At 33.7% G+C, this 15228-nt stretch overlaps 3 protein-coding genes across 12 annotated transcripts; all 3 read right to left on the reverse strand.

Annotated features, from left to right (window-relative positions):
• Positions 1–59: 59 nt before the first annotated feature.
• On the reverse strand, positions 60–2115 carry LOC107418378 (glutaredoxin). Its single transcript, XM_048467041.2, has 4 exons — positions 1867–2115; positions 1235–1323; positions 490–588; positions 60–328 (listed from the first exon to the last, which is right to left on the reverse strand). The coding sequence occupies exons 1-4, from the start codon at positions 1968–1970 to the stop codon at positions 243–245; spliced, it is 378 nt and encodes a 125-aa protein (XP_048322998.2). The 5' UTR covers positions 1971–2115; the 3' UTR covers positions 60–242.
• Positions 2116–3061: 946 nt separating this feature from the next.
• On the reverse strand, positions 3062–9397 carry LOC125422293 (uncharacterized). 9 transcript variants are annotated; one of them, XM_048473114.2, is made up of 14 exons: positions 8845–8985; positions 8692–8751; positions 8354–8489; positions 7954–8090; positions 7448–7649; positions 6909–7147; positions 6709–6820; positions 6446–6590; positions 6104–6246; positions 5833–5996; positions 5430–5738; positions 5288–5343; positions 4725–4939; positions 3062–4431 (listed from the first exon to the last, which is right to left on the reverse strand). In XM_048473114.2, the coding sequence occupies exons 2-14, from the start codon at positions 8716–8718 to the stop codon at positions 3275–3277; spliced, it is 3042 nt and encodes a 1013-aa protein (XP_048329071.2). In that variant the 5' UTR covers positions 8719–8751; positions 8845–8985; the 3' UTR covers positions 3062–3274. The 9 variants fall into 9 exon arrangements, with proteins under 9 accessions (XP_048329071.2, XP_048329070.2, XP_048329065.2 ...); XM_048473113.2 differs by having other exon boundaries at positions 8320–8489; positions 8655–8751; positions 8845–8933; XM_048473108.2 differs by lacking the exon at positions 8692–8751 and having other exon boundaries at positions 8845–9397.
• A 2937-nt stretch (positions 9398–12334) lies between these two features.
• On the reverse strand, positions 12335–14699 carry LOC107418374 (uncharacterized). Of its 2 annotated transcripts, none has more exons than XM_025073709.3 (3): positions 14247–14699; positions 13695–14025; positions 12335–13419 (listed from the first exon to the last, which is right to left on the reverse strand). In XM_025073709.3, the coding sequence occupies exons 2-3, from the start codon at positions 14014–14016 to the stop codon at positions 12704–12706; spliced, it is 1038 nt and encodes a 345-aa protein (XP_024929477.2). In that variant the 5' UTR covers positions 14017–14025; positions 14247–14699; the 3' UTR covers positions 12335–12703. The 2 variants fall into 2 exon arrangements, with proteins under 2 accessions (XP_024929477.2, XP_015882547.2); XM_016027061.4 differs by having other exon boundaries at positions 13695–14167; positions 14247–14691.
• Between the last annotated feature and the right edge of the window lie 529 nt (positions 14700–15228).

Here is a 15228-nt window from a genome sequence, read left to right on the forward strand (position 1 = left end):
TAATGATGGCTCTGTGCGAAAACCAGATCTCAATAACCCTTTTTAACTATAACTTAGTATGAAAAAAATAATAATAATAATTTAGAGAGTGAATAGAACACCATGTTCATACTAGTCAAATACACAACATAAAAGAACATACATATATGGGTTTATTACTACTATTTTACAGCGTGCAGTTTCTGGTCTATAATAGCATTTTCTTCATATTTGGAACAGGAAAGGTTCTGTGGCTATGTTATTCACAGCTGAGCAGAATTATTGGTGATGGCACCAGCATCAGTGAGAAGTGGCACCAAGAGACCTGCCTGGTGCTTCTCTAAAACCGCTGCAATGATTCGAAAAAATAAGGGAAAATGAAAATAAATAAGTAAAAAGGAAATTATTTGACGGGTTTTTGTTGGTTTCATAGAGAGCTTGACAACAAAAGCCATGCATGATTGAATCTAATTGAAAAAAAAAAATGAAAAATGTAAAATTGGAACTTACAGTCACAGCCACCAATATGTTTCCCCCCTATGAACACATTAGGAACAGTTCTTTGCCCTGTCCACTTTGCTAGCTCTGATTGAATTTCAGATCCATCACCTTTCAATAGAAAAACAATTTTTTTTTTCAATTCAGTGACAGGCAAAGAATAAAGTTGGCTTAAAGCCTTAAACTTGATTAGACAGCCTAATTTCACTTCTTTAGTAAACTTGCTAGCCCATAAAATAAAAGTTTCTACAGAATTGTATATAATATCTTATTCAAAAACTGGGATTCGATTTGGATTTGGCAAGAAGGAATAACACCAAGTCGTGCTAGTCAATAGTCACCAGCACACCAGAAAGCTGTTTCAATGCCTATTCAAGTTGAAGTACAGGATTCCCAAAAGGAAATTTTCAGTTGAAATCAAGAATCCAACAATGTCCAAAGTAATAGTTTCCAACCCTGTTAATATGTTCAGAAATCTATTCTTCGCAGCAGTTTTATATAAATTAGTCTAGAAGCCGACTAAATTGTAAATAACCTGTAAGAATGTCATTCTTGAAAAAGAAACCAAACATCTAATTTAAACCATTTTCCACAACAAGAAAAGGAAAAATCAAAATCAAATTCTTTAACACCATGCCCTTACTCAAAAAGTCAAATGCAAACTTTGAATCCAAAACGATGGAAATATAGGCAATTTTATCGTCAGGCAAAATCAGTGACGGAAAAGCTAATAATCCCAAAACATTATAAGTCTTACTTTCCTCATCCAGTTCAATGACTTTGTAACTTGCTCCAAGTTGTGTCAACAACTGTTTGACCCTCTTGCAGTACCCACAATAAGTTTTACTGCCAATAGAATTGAAGAAAAAGAAAAAAGATAAAAGAAATCAAATTTCCGTTGGTAAACTTAATTAAGAAAACAGGAAGCTGATTCAATTTTATAAAAGATCATATTAGACACAATAAACCAAAGCATATAAATTGTTAAATCAATTTGCATGATCAAAGTTGGTCTCCAAGCCCAATCAGATAAAAAACACAGAAAAGTTATGATCTTTACCCGTTTTGCAAATCCTTAAGTGGGTTATTAATTGATATTTGAGCTAATATTCTCAATAAATTAGATTTTGGGCGGGCTTTGGAAATAAAGTCGGTCCAATTAGATGCTTTGACAGAACACAAAAAAAAAAAAAAAAAAAAAAAAAAAAAAAAAAAAGGGTAGATACAAAACGCAGAAAAGGTATAATCTTTACTCATTTTGCAAAATCTTAAGTGGGTTACTAATTGATATTTGAGCCAAACTTCTCAATTGATTAGATTAAAGTTTTGGGTTTCGGAAATAAAGTCAAAATGGAAAAAGAAAAGTAGTATGATCGAAAAGAAAGCGACCTGAAAACGACGACAGGGTTGGAGTTAACAATTTGCTTGGCCTTGTCTAGCGCCATTTCCAGCTCTTCCTGGCTTTTCTTGCTTGAGCTCAGAAGAGAACCCATTTGCTGCTTGATTTATAGTTATCTTCTACAATCAGAAAGAGAGAGAAAGCAGTGAACCAGGTGTTCCAAGGTCCTTACGGCCGGATGTTTTGGTGGCAAGTGGCAGAGAATTGGAAGGAAAGAAAGATAGAGAAACAAACAAAAACCAGAACAGGTGTTGGAATTTCAAATTGCATGGTTGGGCTGCTGGCACTTTATGAGGCTTTTAGCTTCTACATCAGACAAGTGGTGTCTGTTTCTCTCTGTCTCTCTGAATGTCTTTTGGCCCAAACCAAAATTTTTCCGAACTCTATTTTATGCCTACAAAATAATATCAAAATAATTATACAGATTGATTGGATTAATTAAAGACTTATATATGTATTTTTAAAATTATGTATTTTATTTTTCTTAAAACATAAATTGTTGCTCTACAATGCTAAAAATTTGGTTAATTAGTTCCTTTTAATATATTATTATTATTATTATATTTTTTGGCAAGGGTTGGTTGTCTTTTATTTTGTAACAAAGAATATATATTTTTTCTTTGGTAATATTGTAAGAGAGAATATGATTTCAAAAGAATATGTTCTCTTACTTTCTATACTGTCAACGACATATTTTACATCATGTTTTATATTCTGTCCATTGCCACATTGCTGAAGAACACGTAGTTGATCCCAAAGCCAACTTCTGTACTATTTTGGAAAAGTCAAAAGAGCTTCACCAATAAGTACTTTCTACCCTGGACAATTTTAGATAAAAAGACACATTGAGGAACAAAAATGAACGTTTGAGATTGTTCCCAGTATATTAATTAAAACATGATGAATGAAGAGCGTGCTTTTCTCAGTTTCTCATTTTGTTTGCATAATTTTCTAGTTCGATAAACATATAGTCTTGCTTGGGTATTGGGTTTCAAACTAACCCTGTCCCTTTCATTTGACATGACTAATGGTCATCAAGCATATTATTAAAAAAGAAATATATATATATATATATATGTATATATATATATAATGTTCATAATCAGCTATTATCATAAAAGAAGAGTTTTACATAGTAGAAACAGAGTCTCTTTTAGCTATAATTTCAATAAAGCTAGGCCAATATTATCATACATACTAACAAATAAATCAGCTTTCATACATGAATTTTAATTGTAAACCATAACTATACGTACAACCTTATAATGGGTCAAAACCACATCAATCACCCACAATCCAATCTTTAATGACTATGAATTAGATGTGGAGAAGAAGTAGACAACTTTAACAAAGAACTCGAATATGATCTTTCTGTTCGTGAAAATGGTAGTTTTGGTTTCACTTGGAAGCAAATATATCTTCTAAATCTTTGTATAAATGTTTAGCTTTTGGTTTTGAATCAGCAGAAAAACTTGCAGATGGACTCCCACTCCTTTTGGTGCTCCAAAGCCCACTCCATCTGGATCGACTGGTTGAAGGATCACTTGTAGCCGTTGTACTTCTTTCTTTACTGAAACTAGCTTTTGCCAATTCTCTCAGCTGTTTTGACCATGGCTTATCAGCTGTACCTAAATTCCTCATTCCAGCATCCCCAGATTCTGTATTTCCAGTTTGGTTCACTATGAATCTGCTTTCCAGCTTCTTGATCAAATTTTGTGGGAGGAACAATAGGATACAGCCCACCGAAGCTATTTTCAAACCTGTTAAGAAAGACTTCTCAGCGGGGTCCAATAGCATTGTCTGTCTGTATAAAGCATACAACTCATTGATCATCTGAGAAACATATCCAATGAGGAACAGTATGATCATGGAGATTCCAACTTTAGTCTGATCCCCCATAGATAATTCCTTCTCCAAGAGAAATACACAGATTGCAAACAAACACACTTCACTGGAAACTGAGATTATCTCAACCAGCTGAACCTTTTTCTTGATGAATGGCTTCTTGAGAACAAGAAAGAAAAGTTGGAAAGAAGTGATGCATAATAAGGTAAGTGATGGAGTTTTGGAAGACCAGTTTTCCATGTACACGCCGGCCATTAGCCCAAGAGAAACACGTTTTAGACATTCGAGCAATGTGTAGTATATTCTGAGTATGCCAAACAGTTTCTGAATAAATGGTGCTTCTGCATCTTCTGTTTCATCATCAGAGGCAATGATACAATCACCGGGTTTGTGGGGATTGCCTCCGGAAATCTGTGATAGCATATATTTTGGAGGACCTCTTAGATCTTCAAATAGAGGTCCTAAAATGATCTGATAAACAGAACTTGCTTGGTTTTTCCATGTCCATTGGCCTCTTTTACCCGGACCTAATGTAACCCGGACAAGCTCTTGATACCAATGGAATGTTTGACGTTCTTGATGAACTTCCTTGTATTGAAGTAGCTTCCCAAATGTAATTCCAACGGAGAGGAAAAGGAACAAAGCCAGCAGCAGAAAGAGCACGACAGTCAACAACAGAATGCCAACTATAAACCCTGATGCTTCTTTGCCTACAACAATTAAAGCAAGAAAGAAGTAAATTGCAACAATCTTGGAAAGAAAACTTGTTGGGAGAAAACATATTGGGGTCAAAACTTTATAAAGATATGAATAGCTTGGAGTCAATTTTAAGTTCAATATCATATTTTTTTTTAGGAATATGGGTTTAGACACTACATTTGTGCATGATTCAGCATTGCTATTCCAACATTTTGATAGCTAAATTCTCAATGTAAAATTTTTTGGCTGTGTTATAAAATACAAATACATAAAAATAGGTGAAAAAGCTTAACACAGAAGGTACCTTTAACTAAAGTGGCAGAAGCCTCACAAATACAAGGAAGTGCGAGAATTATAAGAAATATCTCAAATCTTGGGAATGTGAGTGCTCCATAATCCTTCTTATTTTCATATAATTTTTTCCTCAACTTTAGGATAAAAAGCACTAAAATATGAAGCAGTATTAAACTGCCACCAATCACAGCTAACCAGAACATGCTTCTACTGAAATCTCCCCACCTACACCAAAGAAGAAAAAAAAGAAGTTTGTGTGTAAGCCAATTGTTCTTTCTGAAGTATTTGAACATGGAAGATTAAAAATCAAGAATTCATAAATCGACATGGTAGACCATTTAGATTTTGCGTTAAATAATTTGGGTCATGCTAAGAATTTTAAGAACAGGTTATTACCAAATAAAGGGAAATTCTGCAACCTCTTAACTTCTTTATCTTTTTCAATTTTTTTTTTTTTTTTCTTTTAGTCAATCCATATCAAAAAGTTTGACCACTCCCTTATTCTCTAAGATTGACAAGCGAAGTGATGAAATTATTTAGTAGATGAAAATCGATGCTTTCAATTTAACACACCCGTTTGAGTTTTGACGGTCCAAAAGATATTCAGCTTCTGGTTTAAGATTTGGATTCTGCAATACAAATTCCACTCATTATAAAATTTTCATCTTATAGAAATAGGAATCAACAAGTTATGGAAAGGTTGAACATTTATGACCTCGAAATATAATCTGTATTCCATTGGAAGAAGTGGCTGCCCATATACTGAATTAGTCACATTTGAATTCCCTTCTTTCATTTCCATGCTTTGGAAATACTCTGAACTGTAAATCTTGGAAATATAAGAACTTGAGCTGGTAAAAGGAGTAGATCCCACCATTACTGGGCGGCTGTTCCCAGTTTCCCATGGCAGACCAAAGCTAGGGATACTCCATCCTAAACTCCTCACAAATTCATAATACTCAACTGGCAATGTAACAGACAACCATCTAGAGAGTGCAAAAACCTGAATGTGGCTAGCAAGTCTCTGGAAGAGATTAAAGAGAAATATCGAATTAGTTTTAAATGGTGAAAATATGTAAACTGAATGAGAAATAGTTCAAATAGGTTAAGCATCATACAAATAGATTTCTTGCAGGATCAGCAGTCAAAGGTGCTCTTGCATAAGCCCAAAGTGTTTGTACATTAGCAGTTGAAAAAGCAAGAATCCCCGCAGTGAGAGATGTCAAAGCAAAAGTTGCAGTTACAAATGCAGAAATCACAGAAGCCATCATTGGTATCGAGTCTGCATGCATTGTTTGGGAATTACATCACTAAATAAGTTCGAGGAACAAACTATAAAGAACAAATCATTATCTTATTACAATTAACAAGTGAAAAACCAGTCCTTACAGTGTCTCACTTGCAGAACATTGGATGCTAGATTTTTGTTTCCAGCAACATCACCAGTTACATTTTCAGGAACATTTATGGATACAATATCATTTGTTGCATGTATTTCAAAAAGGTACGTGCTCCAATTTATTTGGCGAAAGCTGGAAAATAGTAAAGATTCTTAGAAGAAAAGTGAGTTGATTCAGAATTGTACTACTTGCTAAATTGTTTATTCACTATATTATACTTGTTATATATGCATAATTATTATATATGCATAGATAAATAAGTAAATGAATTCAAATGCAGATGGATAGCAGCAACAGAAATTGGACAGAGACATCATATGAATTTACTTGCCTTTGTAAATCCCCACCCGAGAATGATACATTAGATGAGCTGAAACCAAATACAGGCTTCATGAATTTTATTGATATGGGAATGATGTTTTCTCTTGTCCTCATATTAGATGTTGTACTTAACTTCACGGAAGGCCTCTTAGAATCTTTAGCTCACATCAGAATAAGAAAACAATTTAGATAGAATCTAAATCAATTAATTTAACAAACAAGAAATGATTGTTTTTTTCTTTGTAACTTCCAAGCACAAAAATTAGTTTGTACCATAAAGAAACGTTACTGGCAGAATTGGTGAAACTGGTGTCCCTTGTCTGCTTATTATAGGATTTGAATTGAGACTAACTGTGACTATAGCAACATTAGACACATTTGCAACCTGAAAATAACTCAAGGAGAGAAAGAACTATGAAATATAAGCATCATATTAACAAATTAAGGACGTTGAAACTATGAACCAAATTTACCAGAAAGCCAAATCTGCGATTCGCAAGGTTGTTTCCGCTAGTAGGAACAAGTGTGCCTTGACTTATGCTGAGAGAATTTAGAATCTCTTGAGAGGAATTAAGAACTGGTGATGAGAAGTATAAATGCACTTTGAGATTGTTATAACTGTTAGTTGCCTGCACTGTCCTAGTTTGACCATCCAACTGAAGTAGCTTTTCAGGAATTCGAATCCTCATGTTGGCAAATACAATTCTTCTATCTGCAGAAAAATCCATTAAACATTCTTAAAACAATGAATTTTCTTAAAGCTGTTTAACTGTTGGAGGAATAAAGGATTTTTTTTTTTTTTTTTTCCAATTCTACTACTAAATATCTTCAGAAAGAAATAGGAATTCTGCTGAGTCTAACGCCTCAAATGTCAACAATCAAAGATGTAGTCCGTGAGTTGGTTTCTATTTGGCTTCTTTTTCTTTCCTTTTCTGTTTATAATTCCTTTCAAATGTACTAATACATAATAGCATTTTCCCAACATAAACGAGGATTGAACAAATAAACTCACCAAAATGCACAATGAAACTAGAATTTGATGTTCTTGTGAATCTGTTTCTAGCATTATCTGTGCAGAAATTCTTATCCATTACCAGGATTACTCGTCCAAACTGAACATTAGCTGCCAGACTAACAAGAAGTGAATATTTACGATTTTGCTGCAGAACATTCAGTGAACTTGGTATAACTTGGCCAGCACCATAGACTAGCAACTGTCCCCCAGAAAGAAAAAAAAAAAAAAAAAAAAAACAAAAACAAAAATCAAAGTTAAACCAAAAACTCACTCACCACAAATCCTCTACGCAGTTGTTCATTTAATTTTCATGCCCATTTGTAGTCATTAATAATTACACTAGCATAAATTTTAGATTTTCTATTTTCTGGTAAAACTTGAAAAGAAGTCCTAGAAAGCAAGAAGAATAAAATTTAATCAAATAACAGACAGGAAACAGAACATACAAAAACTGTTAATGAAATTTAGAAATGTAATCAAATGTCAGTTGGCCACCTACTCACGTTGCAGGCATTAATGGACAAACAATTGAAACCTCCTCCACCAGTACATGGTTCAGTAAAAGAAATATTTACAGAAATATTGAAATCGTTCGTAAAAGAATTCGAGACCCTAACATTTGCTGTTGGAGGCACTGTATCTGCAAAAATAACATACAATTTGCATTAGCATTAGCATTTGTTATGTATTAAATTGAAGCAGTTCCAAATACAATCAAAGTTTAAGTAAAGCCTAGCTTCCTCACAGTTCACTGGTTTGTGGACCCAAAGAAGCCATATTTTCAGCAAAATTTCATACTTTATGATCTTCATTTGGAAAATTTTCACATTATTTAACTAGCTTTACTGTTGTTATTTTTAAATAATTACTGGGGGTAAAAATGATGAAGATTGGAGACTCAACCAATAGTCCAGTTATAGCTAGCACACCCAACTCCAACAAGCCCGTTTGTGCATACTTCAAATGTATGATTCCCGTCTTGTAATCCCAAATATGAAACTTTTCTTGCTTCACAATTTGAAGCAATCCCATCATCTAGCTGCATTTATGGAATATATACGAGGATTAAAAAAAAAAAACAAAAAATGAGGGAATCATGAAAGAAATTTTCTATTTTGCTGAAACTTTCCAGTTCAGCTTTTCAGTAATAAGGTAAAAAATTAGTAGTATTATTTGATTCTCTGCAGTTTATTGTCAGAAATACTGGGTAATTAATTTTCTTGGAAAATTGCAGCTGTTACAAGTTCATTCCGAGCACCATTCGACATTATGAATCATAAAAATTAAAGGCAAAGCCAAAACTGTGACACAGAAAACGAAAGCAACCTATCAGAGAAAAACCAAAAAGAAAATGAAAAATAGATTTTTCAGAGTAGTCCAAGAAAATAACATACCTTGCAAGTGAAGCTACAATTTGAGCAGTTCAAAACTTGAAATGCAAATGTGGCTGAGTTCCTTTTGGAGAATGCATGAGGAGTCTTCAAGAACTTCAGAGAGATCCCTGAACTATCACAGTTTGCTTTCAAGCAAAAAAGTGAGAAAACCCAGAAAAGAAAAACCAATACCCTTGAAATTCTAAGCAAACCCATTTCAAATAGAATCTGAAAATTCAGTGAAAACGTGAAGCATTTAACATCTATAAGCAAAAGAGACACTTTTTTTTTTTTTTTTTGGAGGTTCAAAAAAAAGAAAGAGCAGGGGAGTATATGACAATAGTAGTAGTAATGGTGAATTATGACAGACTCTGTTTTGTGAGATTGAGTTTATGAAGAGAGAGATAGGAGAGGAAAGAAAATGGGGCTTGGCAATTTTTAGAGGTTGATGAAATTAGAGTTGAAGATAGCGCACATGAGAAGAGCAATGCAGTGCAAGTTTTTTCATGGGAAGATAAGAGAGAGAGAGAGAGAGAGAGAGAGAGAGAGAGAGAGAGATTCCAAACAAGCAAAGATTACCCGTTTGTACATCAGTGTATCTAAATTTTTTAAGGACAGACAGATAGAGACAGAAAGAAGCATCACTCCCACTGCTCACACCGGTAGTGAGTGTACGGCATAGCTCTTTTAATGTGTACATATAACATAAACTTTTTTAAAAAAAATATATATATATATATATATATAATATGTCCAACGTTTAAAAAAATAAAATTAATATATACATCTACCGACATTGTATCTAAGATTTTTAAACTAAGCTTCAATTTTTAAGAAGAGATTTAATTTGTAAATCTAAGCTTCAACTTTTAAAAAAGGTTTGATATATAAATCTAACTACATCTATAACATAATATATATTTAGTTTTCTTATGTCAGATGTAATCACCCATATCATGAATATATTATATTCGATTATATGAAATTGGATATCTATTTTCATATAATGTGTAACAAAATATTACATATAATTAACATCTACCATAGGAGGATTATATATGAAAGGAGATGATATTGTGATATTAGCTTGCACCGGGTTTGATTAACCAATAATTGGAACAAAAATGTATCTAGGTAATTGGAGTACTTTTTAAGAACAAACTTTCCCATCAAAACAAAAAGCTTTTAGGATCAACTTCACATGCATAACATAACATCTTTAAATGAGTTTTTAACACTTTTTTTCTTTTTTGTTTTGTTCTTTCCTTTTAATTGATCGGAATCTAAGACATAAAAACAAACTATTTTGTTTCCACTTTTAATGATTAATAATATTCAGTCTGAGCTCATTTTCGGGATAGTTTCCCTTACTTAAGCAACCAGTTAATAATTAATAGTTTTGATACGAAAGGACTAAGCATAAAAGTAAAATAGTCTAGTTTCTTCAAATGCCACTTAGATTTGGGCAGTTAATTCTGAAACAATATATGAACACAGAATTGGAGAGAGATTTTTTTTTCGTTTTCCTTTTTGATAAAAATTAGAGGGAGTTCAATAGCATGATATTTAACCAAAACATATAATAATAAAAAATAAAAATAAAAAGGAAAATGAAAACAATTTCACGTTTAGGATAGAGTTTTAAGCTTGATTCATTCATCCCCTTGATATTTCTTTCTTTGTGATTTTTTTTTTTTTTTTTTCAGAATCCAAGGACATTGTGATTTCTTTTTCATCTTCTTTCTTAACAGTCTCCTCCCATATATCAAAGCCTGGGGAATGGAATAAATTCAAATTATTTTTTCCCTTTATTATTTATTTATTTTTGGTTATCTCAAAAGGTGGATTTGAATCTGGAGAATAGTGATTATGGTAACATTTGAATGCACTACTTTCAAAATATAAATCATTTGGTTTGCTAAGAAAACAAAAAGAAATTATAGCCCAATATAATGCCAAGTCTAAACCCATCATTTGGTTTTCAAAAGAGAAATACTTCCTTTGGATAATTAGTGTAAAAAATGCAATGTGTGATTAAAAAATTATTTCCATTTCATTTTCCGAATTCTTTTTCTTTCCGAGCTGATTTTTTCTCCGAAGGATGTACTGAGATTCCAGGACCACCAGTTTTGATTATTCAATTGCACAATAGTCAGGAAATTTAGTAAGCAGAGGCATTATATTTCCTTTTGGTCCCACGTTTGTGTAGAAGAAAAATAGCAAAGACAAAGAAAGAAAGCTTCAGATGATTGTGAACTATGGTGGCATTTTTCGCAGTGATAATTGTTAGCAAGCTATATGGTCTTCGAAGCTCAACCTCAAATACATTATCTCCCCACAAAAGAAAAAATAAAATAAAATAAAATAAAAAATAAAAATCAGAGGAATAAAAGAAGACAAAATAAAAGAATAAATCTTGGGGAGATAAAAGTACTAGTAACAATCCGTATATGCACTTGGATCCATATTATATTGCAAATACAATCAAATTGTATTAAGAAACTCCAGATTAATGCATAAATTTTGAATGCTTTTGAAATTTGAGAAGTGGGGTCCAAAAACTCCAAGAGTAATGAATTCAATATGATTAGTACTATTCAGGGTCAAAGTGGGAAAGGCAAAACCTGTTGTTAAGTCCGATCCATCAGGAGACCTTGGTCCAAGCTATTTTGGCCAAAAATTGGCCAATTGAAGGTCTAAGTTTTGCCTCGTACACTAGACTTCAAACTAAACCTGCCTAAACTCCTTGTATATGTGCATGGCAGAATGCAATTAAGTAACAACTGGGACCAAAATTAGCTGTGAGCCACCGAGCATGTGACAACGACAATCCCAAAAACTGCATTTACTTCCAAATGGTTTTTCTCAAACTATTTTATTTTATTTTTTGGGTAAAAGGTTTTCCTCAAAACTATATATATATATATATATATAAAGTAGAAAGTAAAAAAGAAGCTTCTCTCAAACATCAGGAAAAAAGTTTTCTAGTGCTGCTCTGTAGTTTTTAGCACAGTCTTTTTATCATGTGTGAAGTTGCAGATACTGTTGCAATAGCAATGCCATATACAACATGACAAAAGGTTATCCCAATTTCTAAGGCTTCTGCAAGTTTCTACATATAACAAAAATCCACCGTAAAAGCCAGTAAAGGCCTTTATATTATATGTATCAAGTTCTATACGGTTAGTTACGCAAATTCAAGTTGAGTGTGAAACTGCTATCGGGCTGGAACACAACTTATTAGTCAGCAATATAGTTATTTTTCCTTAAAACCACACAGTAAATAATGAATAAAAGTAGTTTCATCTTCCTTACACATAGAATAGCATTACCCAGCATCTACCAGAATCTTTGCAACTCCTGCTTTCAGGATTGGCCTCACCATCTTCTCCCCCCGTTTCAATGGAAAACCAAAAAGTTGAATGGGTGGGCAACGCCAAAAGACACTAGTTAAGATTCCAACGGTAACTTATGGGTTTTAATGAATATCTTAAATCAAACCCCATAATCATATCTGCTAAATTCATCCTTGAGCACTGAAAGAAACTACTTAAATATTATTTTTATCTTAATATGTTTTTCATAAATATATAAAATATCACAGTTAAAATCCCCTTTCTTCTGAAAGTAAACACACATAAAGAAAACCAGGACCCTACTTTTAAGGATTCCTGTCTGAGCTCAATTTATCCAAGAGTACCATGCTGGTTTTTTTAATTCCTAACAAAGCCAGGAATCGAATTTGCAGGCAGTAATAAAAGACCAAAGTTCAAGCATCATAACCAATGTATGCCTAACGACGTAGCAAAACGAATCCCTAAAAGTGACAACATTGGATCCTTCCCAATGCATATAAGGATATGTATTAAAAAGTACCGAGTCATAAAAGAGTATTACTTTCTGGCATCCATATCCTAAGAAGTCGGTCATAAAATGAGCAAGTAGCCACCAGAGAGGTCCGTTTGTCACCATGTGATCTTTCCTCTCTCTGCCAGTCAGCTCCATATGCAAGTGACTCATGTTTGCTATATGTTTCCATAACTTCAGCTTCATCCCCTTTAATCTTGACAATTGCAAACCCATTGTGCATACAAGCAGCCAATACTAGACCTGGAACAAAGGGATGGTGCTTGATTCTCCAGACTCCTCCCCCTAAACAAATTGAAGTTTCAATAACTGGTTTTGAAATTGACCTTACATCCCATACCCTCAGGTTCTCATCATAACTACCAGTAAGTAGGGTATTTGGATCACTTGGGCTTTTGGCAATACAGCAAACACCCATTTTATGAACCTTGGTATTTTGGAATGCTAACTTGGAAGGACCATCACGCAAATCCCAACAACTGAATTTGCAGTCATCCGAGCCGGTGTACACCAAATTGGGCTGATGGATATCAAAAGAAGTTGCCCAAAGTTCAAAATCATGGGCTTTCCATTCTTCTTGCACCTGAACTTGCGATTCTGCCAGAGAAATTATAGAGACAGATCCATCTGAAAGCCCCACTGTGATGGATGTGGCCGAAGGGTTCCAGTCCAAACATAGGCACAATGAAGAGCTGATCTTTTCACCATTTATCTCTTTTAAAGAAAACCCTGCACCAAGAATTCACATCAGAACTAAGAAACGAAGAGAAATGAGACTGAAAAGTAGAAGAATGTCTAGCTTCACTACTATTTCATAGTCTCAAAGTAAAACTTGAACATTTTGACGTGTACTAAAAACCCATTTACTTTTTGATAAAACTTGATATAAAAGAAAGCTATTTGAAATTGAGTTTCGGCCTCAAACTCTTAAATCTTTTGTTAATATGTTCTTTCCCCAGTCTCCATTGTCTTTTGAAACCAAAACAATTTGACGTGGACCATACCTTCTGCTCCATCTGAATGGTTCCCAAGACTATGGATTCTCAAGTACCCATCAGCATCAGCTTGAGCAAGCAAAGGAACCACATTCCTTCCAACCGAGTTCCATTTTATATCAAAGATCCCCGCCGTATCCACACGATGAAACAATTCAAGTTGGCGCGTCTCAGCATCAACATGGAAGAGCGATATGCTCCCAGACCGACTGGGCTGATCACCCTCCCGTAACGTGTACGTTGAAGCTGCCAAAATATGGCGGAAGGAGTCATGAGGGCAGAACTCCACAGCGTCAGCATTTCCATCCAAATAGCAATGACCCACATCCATGACTCTAAGCTGTTGCCAAACGAATATAAAAATTCTAATCTTTTATCAACTTAAAAGGCGATCCAGACACTCTTGGGCATTTCATCGAACACGTTGTAGACGGTATTTGAAAAAGAAAACTAAAATGCAATGGAAATTATGTCTTCGTTTTCTGACATTGATTATGAAAAAGTGGGAGTTAAAAGAGCACCAAAATGAAGGAAGACCAATGGAGTAGACTCAAGAGTTACCGTTATGTTGGTTAGCAGTTGTAGCAGTTCTTCTTTGGTTGGCAATACCGTTGACTTTCATAGTTAATAGCTTTGAAACACTCTTTTCAACTCCCAAAATGGGCTCAGTGACTAACAGAAAGCTCTCGGCCCATAAAAAGATGATCAAATGGAGGCCTCAACTGGTATGTTCTAAATCTCAGTGTAATTTTTTCACTTAAAACTGTAGTTCTGTATACACACTCCCATCTTTTTACCAAAATACGGACAATCCGAATTTTTCTTGCCCCTCAAAGTATGTTTGAGAATTTCATAAAAGGGAAATAAAAGAGAGCTGTAGATTACTTTATAATATTGGCCAAAATGATTATTTTTTTGTAATTACTTATACCATTATCTCTAAAGTTTTTAGGGTGGATTTAAAGCGATTCCTTATGTTCAGTTATCAATTTAAGTAATACACCAACTGGGCGCAACCATGTCCACCATTAAAGTCTACAACACATTATAACTCATGGCCAAATATTTGTAAACAAACAAAATCCAAGGACACTCTTTTTCTTCTTTTTCTTCTTCTTCTTCTTCTTCTTTTTTTTTTTTTTTTTTTTTCTTCTTTTTTTTTGGGTTGGGTTGGCTTTCATACCATAAGGGTATACACTTTATCTTTTTATAAATTAAAGGAACCCAAGAATTTTTTGAGACAAAACTTAAGTATCATATAATTTTTCATTAGTGTCTATGTAATATTGACGTACAAACTATTAATTAAGCGTATAATTTTTGAGACAAAATCATTAAAATCTTGGACAAAAACGAAAGGGTGATGATCAATTTTTGTGGATACTAATAGGGCAGTCGAATTTTATAATAGGATATGCAGAAGATTTTCCATGTTATTATAATTGGTTTTGGGAGAGACATAAGCTTGTGGAGAATCAATATTATTCCTAATGCATGGCAGTTTTTCATCACGTTTCTTAACTCTAATTCGGCCGCTTAATTT

The sequence above is a fragment of the Ziziphus jujuba genome, chromosome 2, assembly GCF_031755915.1.
Source record: "Ziziphus jujuba cultivar Dongzao chromosome 2, ASM3175591v1".
Classification (NCBI taxonomy): domain Eukaryota; kingdom Viridiplantae; phylum Streptophyta; class Magnoliopsida; order Rosales; family Rhamnaceae; genus Ziziphus; species Ziziphus jujuba.